This window comes from Phoca vitulina, unplaced genomic scaffold (assembly GCF_004348235.1).
Source record: "Phoca vitulina isolate PV1807 unplaced genomic scaffold, GSC_HSeal_1.0 scaffold40, whole genome shotgun sequence".
Classification (NCBI taxonomy): Eukaryota; Metazoa; Chordata; class Mammalia; order Carnivora; family Phocidae; genus Phoca; species Phoca vitulina.
The window spans coordinates 14,308,940-14,317,525 of record NW_022589743.1 but is presented as its reverse complement, the minus strand read 5'-3'; the positions used below and the strand labels follow the sequence as shown (position 1 = coordinate 14,317,525).

At 37.6% G+C, this 8,586-nt stretch overlaps 1 protein-coding gene across 1 annotated transcript in view; it reads right to left on the bottom strand.

The window, feature by feature from the left end:
• Positions 1–2,706: 2,706 nt before the first annotated feature.
• Positions 2,707–8,586, bottom strand: part of APPBP2 (amyloid beta precursor protein binding protein 2) — a 57,103-nt gene continuing 51,223 nt past the window's right edge. Inside the window, exons 12-13 of the mRNA XM_032428598.1 lie at positions 8,243–8,408; positions 2,707–7,234 (exon numbers count right to left, since the gene is read on the bottom strand). Coding sequence (XP_032284489.1) covers positions 6,981–7,234; positions 8,243–8,408 — 420 coding nt within the window. The 3' untranslated portion in view covers positions 2,707–6,980. The remainder of the gene's footprint in view (positions 7,235–8,242; positions 8,409–8,586) is intronic.

The following is an 8,586-nucleotide window of genomic DNA, read 5'->3' as shown; positions in this document are numbered from 1 at the left end:
GCCCCAAAACTTGACTCTCGGTAATCATATTTCTAAAAACTAAAAGATTTGAATGATCAAATATATACTAGGTAAACTTCATCCCAGTCAAAAAGCACCAAAGGTTGTTTATTTTTTTAAAGATTTTATTTATTAATATTTGAGAGAGTGAGCACGAGCGGGGTGAAGGGGCAGAGGGTGAAGGAGAGGGAGAAGCAGACACCCCGCTGAGCAGGGAGCCTGATGGGGGACTTGATCCCAGGACCCTGGGATCATGACCTGAGCCGAAGGCAGACGCTTAATGGACTGAGCCACCCAGGCGCCAGTTTGTTTTTAAAGTAATCTCTTACCCAATGTGGAGCTCGAACTCATGACGCTGAGATCACTGAGATCAGGGGTCGCATGCTCTACTGTGAGTCAGCCAGGCGCCCCTAAGGGTGGTTTTTAAATGACTCTTTTGTTTGTTTGGTCTTGTGTAATTTAGTTACTCTGACACCAACATACCAGATGCAGAACATGTGCTGTGATGACAGCCAGTAACAGGAGAGAAAAATACTCAAACGACTTAAGGAGTGGCAAGAGTCAAGGACAAAGCCTGATTCTGTGCTGAGCAGGAATTTAAATGCAAGTCAAGTTTGACATGTTCTATCAACGTTCTAATTCAGAAAATAAATTGTACTTAAGCTTTATCAAGGCACTGAGTGGAAGTGATCAGATTTTTTCAAACTTTATCATGTCTTATGTAACTGCTTATGCAATTGGAAAGTTTGTCCTAAAAATTTTAATTGTGGTTAACTCATAAAATGTATCATCTTAAGTGTACAGTTCAATAAGTGTACAGTATATCCATTGTTGTGTACCGAATCTCCAGAACCATTTCATCTTGCACAACTGAAACTGTACCCATTAAGCGACCACTCCCCATTTTCAGCTCCTCCCAGCTCTGACAACTACCATTCTACTTTCTTTGAGTTTGACCACATACCTCATATAAGTAGATTCATACTTAGAGTATATACAGTATACTCTCCCCTCCCTTTTGTGCCTGGCTTGTATCACTTTAGCATTATGCCCTCAAGGTTCAATGTTGTAGCATGGGTTAGAAATTCCTTCCTTTTGAGGCGCCTGGGTGGCTCAGTCGGTCAAGCGTCTGCCTTTGGCTCGGGTCGTGATCCTGGGGTCCTGGCATTGAGCCCCATATCCGGCTCCCTGCTCTGTGCGGAGCCTGCTTCTCCCTCTGCCCCTCTGTCTCTCATGAATAAATAAAATCTTTTAAAAAAAGTTTAAAAAAAGAAATTCCTTCCTTTTTAAGAAATAATAATTCTTATTTTGAATATTATTATTATTCAGGATAATATTGCATTGTATGGATATATCACATTTTGTTTATCCATTCATCCAGTGATGGGACATTTGGGTTGCTTCTGCATTTTGGTTATTATGAATAATGATGCTATGAACGTGGTGTACAAATGAAAAGACCCTGCTTTCAATTCTTTTGAACATATACCCCTAAGAAAGATTGCTGGATCACATGGTAATTCTATTTTCATTTTTTGAGGAACCACCTTACTGTTTACCATAGCAGATGCACCTTTTTACAACCCCATCAATAATGCATGAAGTCTCCAACTTCTCTACATCCTTGCCAACACTTTTATGTTTTTGATAACAACCATCCTGATGAGTTTGAGTTTGCCTTGAATTTTCGAACTGTAGAAATAAATGTGTATAAAGTAAGTGGGTGTGGTTTGCTAACATATTTAGAATAGTATCTGCTACAGAGTAAATTCTACGTAAAATTTGTTAAATGCACAAATCAGCAACGTTTATAAGCTGGAAAATTTTAATTATGTTAGTTATATGTTCATAGGGTAATGTCTTTTTTTTTTTTTAAGATTTTATTTATTTGTCAGAGAGAGAGCACAAGCAGAGGGAGCGGCAGAGGGAGAAGCAGGCTCCCCACGGAGCAGGGAGCCCGATGCGGGACTTGATCCCAGGACCCTGGGATCACGACCTGAGCCAAAGGCAGACGCCCAACGACTGAGCCACCCAGGCGTCCCTAGGGTAATGCCTTTTTAACTAAATTTTAAATAAAATGGGGCTTAAGTACCAAGAAAAGGCAATTCAAACTTTCAGGGAAGGCTTCCTTGTCCTTTGAGTTTGACAGATGAATGAAAGTTTAGGCACAAAATGGCATTCCATACAAAAGAGAGAACAGCATGTTCAAAGTCATGGGAATGTAAGAAGAAAAATTTTAAAAGTCAGTCTCATTGCAGGTGGCAAGCGAAATCAACCCAGTGCTGACTATGCCAAGTGAAGGTGGGGTTTTGTTGAAATGTTAATTTTCTTTATATTAACTTAAAATTTGGTTTCATTTCCAGCACCAGCGGCTCTGCGTGCTTACGATTCATTCTGTTTCATGGCAGATTTTCTTAAAGACCTAATTTGAGGGCGCCCGGGTGGCTCAGTCGTTAAGCATCTGCCTTCGGCTCAGGTCATGATCCCAGGGTGCTGGGATTGAGCCTGGCATCGAGCTCCCTGCTCCGCAGGAAGCCTGCTTCTCCCTCTCCCACTCCCCCTGCTTGTGTTCCCTCTCTAGCTGTGTCTCTCTGTCAAATAAATAAATAAAATCTTAAAAAAAAAAAAAAAAAACAGGTTGCAATAATAATCCCAAGTCCCGACCAAAAGTGATCACAACTGAACTGGAAACAGATACACTATGAATGCAGGAACACTATATTTATTAGGTCAATAATTCATTTTTAGCAATACAAGTACAGAATATATCACAATGCTGGTTACAAACATACTTAGTATGGTTCAATGATTACAAATAATGGTGGGCACTACAAGTTTGTGTTAAGGATGATACAAAAGGTCATTCTGACACAATGAAGAATTGTCTTAAAAAAATCTCAATGACCCTAGATATTTCTATAGAAATTACTGTGGCACTATTAGTGGGGATTTTCATGTAAAGAATTGTTAGTAATTTGTTTCATTAAGAGCTCTTGAGCCTATTAAACTAAAATCCCCTGTTGCTTAATAAAGTATAAAAATAGTACTGACTTGGTAATATTTAATAAAATGTAGCATTCATTCACATCATAAAAGTAGAACTAAACTGAAAAGTTTTAGTTACCATGGCAACATCTTTCCATAAAAGGAATATACAGAAATGAGTAACGTTACACAAATGGTACCTGTGACAATTATTTAGTGATCCAACACGTAACTTGTGCACCACAAACCAGGTTTTCTAGATATCTATATATAGCATATATTTTTAATCTTAAATTTTACTTTTGAAAAAAAATGTGCACTTCAACAAACTCACTAAGGCCACTCATGCTATAGATACCTAGGACTGCAATTAAAGAATAGTATTATTTAGTAAATCCTAAAGCACACTCCTTCAGATCACCGACAGGGTAAAAACCAGTTTTCTGCCTAACACATTCCTGAGATTTGTGGACAATACAACTACTAGTGTTCAAGCTGGAGATTAATCCAAATGTCAGATTAAAAAAAAAAAATTTTTTTTTCCTAGCAAGAACTGAGGTCCTCCAAAGCCAAGAGGTGAAATATATACATCAATTTTTAAAGCAAAAATAAAACTCTTTAAAAAGTTCGTACTTATATAAATAAGTATTTTTCCAGTAGTAACTTTGTCATCCAGGAAAGGAACAGTTTGCAAGCAGCAAGGCTACAAATTCTGGGGAAAAAATAAAGACCAAGTGGCAGTTAAGAGTCCCTGCTAACTAAGCAAACCATTGTTTCAATTGGTAAAGTATGGCCAAAAGCTTCCATCGTGTTTTAGGTGCTGACTGTTGAGCACTGTGTGTGCATGTAAGGAGTTGCCAAATGGCACTCTCCATTTATTTGTAAGGTAGCAGCCTCTGGACTTAATTTTCACAACATTATGAACTCTCCCCAAACAGGCTAGGAACAAAGGCCTTTGTCAAATCTTTAATTTCACAAATTAATTAACCACGTACCTGCACACGGATTACTACAGAGCAACAGTGAGTTTGTTTTTAACCAAGGAGAGACAGAGCTTCAATGACAAGAAGGGTCCTAAAGCTTCGGGGACCCATAAAAACTGTGGTCTAAAAAACCCCATTGGTTCTATTACACTGGATGCAGGAGTGACTGACCATCCGTGTGGCACAGGAGAGCCCCCCGACGCACCCCATCTGAGTAGCACCAACTTTGGGAAAAAGACTGGGTAAGAGAGAAATGAAAGTCAGGGAAGGATGAGACCAAAGGCCCCTTATTTAACATTACTTTGCTGAACTTCCAGAAAAATCTTTAAGTTGGTCTAGGCTTCCTTACACACAACCCCCACCATATGTGAAAAGTTTGTGCAAGCTATTGGTTATTGTGAGGTAAATTTTATTCTTTTGAGATTCTTTTTAACCCCATAAAGTACTAACATTCACCTCTCTAAGCTACCCTAAACATCCCTAGGAATGATAAATCCCACACTTAGAATCATTAGGGTATTATTCTTCATTACAACCAGAATTAATAGCATACTTTTTGTTATATCATTAACAAGCTGTCAATCTCTTCTCAGCCTACAGTTTTTGCATTAAACCAAAGTGTACGGACTTACAGAAAACTACATGAAAGCAGTGGTAATAAAGGGAAACTACCAATGCTTTTTAGAAAAACTGGCTGCCACATAACATTATCACCCTGTGATCTTAGGCTTCTAAATATCATGTTGCTTTATCACTGAGTGTGAGCTAAGTTGAGCTCAAACTGAATGGAGAGAGGATGAGGCCTTAAGTCATTTGCTTGATTTTATCCTAGGAAATGCTCTATGTGCACAAAACCAAAAGATACAGATTGATCAAAAAAAAAAAAAACTTCATATGGAAACGTTAAGTTTCAAAATATTTATTGAAAAACAATTTACCATGACATTCCTATACCACAAACATACCACATGACTCTAAATAACCAACAAAAGTATACAAAGCCTATCCTGGATATCTTTGGAGGTATTAAATATATAGGCCTGTGAGGATAGAGCTGAGTAACTTAATAAATGTTAGTCCTTGGTCACACAGACTATTTGGTAATTAATCAAGAGGTGCCTCCTGGCGTCAGACTGCAATTAACTGGGACGGGAGGTGCAGGTGTGCCAATGCACTCTTTTTAAAATGAAAAAGAAAATAATTCAATTTGAGGAATAAACCCAGGTTTTGAAATCACGGTTACAATATTAGGGTCTGGGCTTGCTTCATCTCTTTCTGTACCTCCCCCAGTCAATCCCCTCCTGGGGACTTAAAAACACTGGCTCATAACTAACAAGACTGCAAGTAACAGTTTTAAACAAGATCAGGTTTGGGAAGTTCAAAAAAGTGTTGAAAATCAAATTTACCTGAAATCTCCAATTAATTTTTCTGTACTCAATGTGGCAGTTTAGATTTCTTCCCCCCTCCAACCCCAGCGTGCATGTTAAAAGAAAACCAAAATTCAACACACATCCACTCACCCACAGACTACTCCAAGCATTAGCCAAGAGCAACATCTGACAGCCAAGTCATGAACCCCTGAAAATAGGGGGGAAAACCCTGATTCTTAACTACAGAGGCACCACATAGGCCACTATAGTAAGAATTGAGGTAACAGCAAAAGACCTTTTTGTTTAATTGCTACATGTCACTTTCCAAATTTGAGTATTAATTACCTCAATATTAAATAACCTGACTGGCTTAAGATTACAAAAATCAAAACCCAATAAACAGGAAGACAAGTTAGTGAAACATATATAATTAGGGGATCTCTGCATTTGACTCTTGAATTTCAAATAAAATGACACAGCTGTACTATTATTTACCATAAAAATGAAGGATCTCCAAGAATTGCTTCTTTTGGGCATTCATTTTTCCATTAATCCCCACAAACCATATAGTAACCTAAAATTCCCACCCATGAGCTATTTCACGACTCTTAGCCAATATACTTGTTAATTGCATTGATTATTAGGGTAACATTTAAAATGCGGGGGATGGTTGCAGCAGACATTTATAGACTTGCTTATGGCACCGCCATCTGTGCACACTGACTAAAGATACACCATTGAAATTGCCGAATCTCCCTAGTTTGGTGTCTAATTACATTAATATAATTTTTGCATTATCACTTTTCATTATACCTCTAAATGAAACATTCTACTGATAAAAGTATATGCAGGGGCTAAAATAATTACCTAAAGCCTCTGGTCCAAATAACCCCTTTCTACATTAGGCTGGTCCTTTTTAAGTCCTCCTGGTCCTGTTCGCAAACGCTTTCAGAGCCTCTTGCATTGTTGTACCAAAAAACCCTGAAACCACCAAAGGGTTAATAAAACTGCTGGTCTGTCAGCTTTTCTATTACTTACAGATCAACACTGGTCCAGTTCAGATGAATCTGACAATCCTTCCCTGTAATAGAGCTCTGGAGTGGTTGTATCCACTTCTCTGGGTAAGGTAGCCAAACCTAAGTCAGGATGTCCCTCTTCTACTAGTACTGTGTTAACTTTTCTATACTGCATATAAAGATTTTCCCCATAAAATTTCTTTACAATACAGTATTGAATACCTCCACAAGGAAGAATATGTTAAAAAGTTGTTAAAATCATCCTTACGTAATAAGAATGCAACTCTTTTAAACTCTTAAATAGTTTTATTTAGGGGTTCTTTTCAGGCTTTCTGCAAAATGAATTATTTTTTAAAATGGAAAAAAAAAAAGATTTCCTGTTGTTTGTTCTACTAGGTTGAAAATATGGGCCAGACTACTTATACATGCGGTACATGCTGAATATAACTGAATATATGCTTATTCCTACGGACACTCTGCAAGGTAGGGATCACCCAAATAGGGTCAATGGACTGGACCAGTGTTTCAATGCAAATTCCAGCCCCAAAAAACAACATGGTTTTGATTTCACAGTATGAATTCCCTGGAATCTGGGAAAAGGTAAATTAGTTAACTGAGGTCCTCCCTCAGCAGCTCGGTCCCTCAACATTCTGAGAAATCAAGAAGGACTGCACCACTTCTTCAGTGGATTGGGGGCTGGTGTTGACATCTTCAAGAGCATCGGTCACCGAATACTGACGATCTCGCAACCGGTTCCAGTTAGACAGAACATTGTGATATTCAAACACTTTCTCATAATTTCCAATGGAGTTGTAAAGTTTAATGAGACCTCGGTAATCATATTCTAGTCCACTGTAGCCTTCACCAAACAGTTTCTTCCCTGAAAGTAAAACACACATACACACACGCACAGGGGAAAAAAAAAAAGAAAGCTCAAATAATGAAACAAGAGGTTCTTAAAAAATAACACAAGTCCAATTCTTTAAATAAGGTGGCTTCATTTTATTTCCTAGGCTAAATGAGAAACTAATGAGATTGGGTACCCACAGACAAGATAAATATTAGAATTAAGAACTTCTGTTCTTTGAAAGGCACCATTTAGAAACAAGGAGCAGAGTGAGTTATCTATCTTACAACATATGTAACCAACAAAGGGCTTGCTGCATCCATAGTATATGAAGACCTTATATATATAAATCAATAAGGAATGACAGACAATTCAATATAAAAATAGGGAAAAATTTTTTTAAGTAAACTCTATCCTTAACATGGGGCTCAAACCCATGACCCTGAGATCAAGAGTCACATGCTCTACTGACGGAGCCAGCCAGGTGCCCCCAAAACAGGGAAAAATTTTAACAGACACATTAGATGATGACTACAGTATGTTATTTTGTAATCTTATTTCCTGAAATGGAAACAATCCAAATGTTCGGAATGTCCATTAAGAGTAGAATGGATAAATAATGATATACTAATCCAATAAAATATTATATAGCACTGGAAATTAATAAGCAATAGTGTTATGGAACAACACAGATGTATTTCACAATTCATGTTCACCAAAAGAAACCAGACATGTAAAAATATACATTGCATGATTCCATTGGTAACATGTTCAAAAAGGGAGGTGGAGGGAGTAGTAACTACACAACTAGTTTAGAATAACTCCTCCTGCCTCAACTGTCATACTTCTTACTACTGGCTTCAACATCAATAAATCATCTTTAGCAAAATGTTTCAGATGATTTTTGGGTGGTTTCTGGATATCCTTAGCAGCTCTAAACTCATTTAACTCTTCGTAATTACACTTCCCTTCTACAACATATAAGACATGTTGACATGTTGATACTAATCAATTGACTAAGAAAATTTTAAAATAACATACCAATCGCTATAGATCGCAAATAAAGTTTCTCAGCATTTTCGTACTGATTCATGTCATAATTGTACAGAGAAGCCAGATGTCCCACTGAAAGGGCTACTTCATAATCTTCTTGACCAAGAAGTTGCTCTTTTATCTGAATTGCTTTGATATGCATTTCTTCAGCTTCCTGAAAAATAATTAAGCTGTTTTAGCCATTAGATTATACTCTTATATTAACAATTCTCAGCCAATGAGTAAGACTCTTCTAAATGCCAAGACATGGATGGCATAAGATAATCAGATCAGAGGACATACTACGTTAATCCAAAAGCTGCCTAGGGGAAGATTACTGGTTTGGGAAGCCA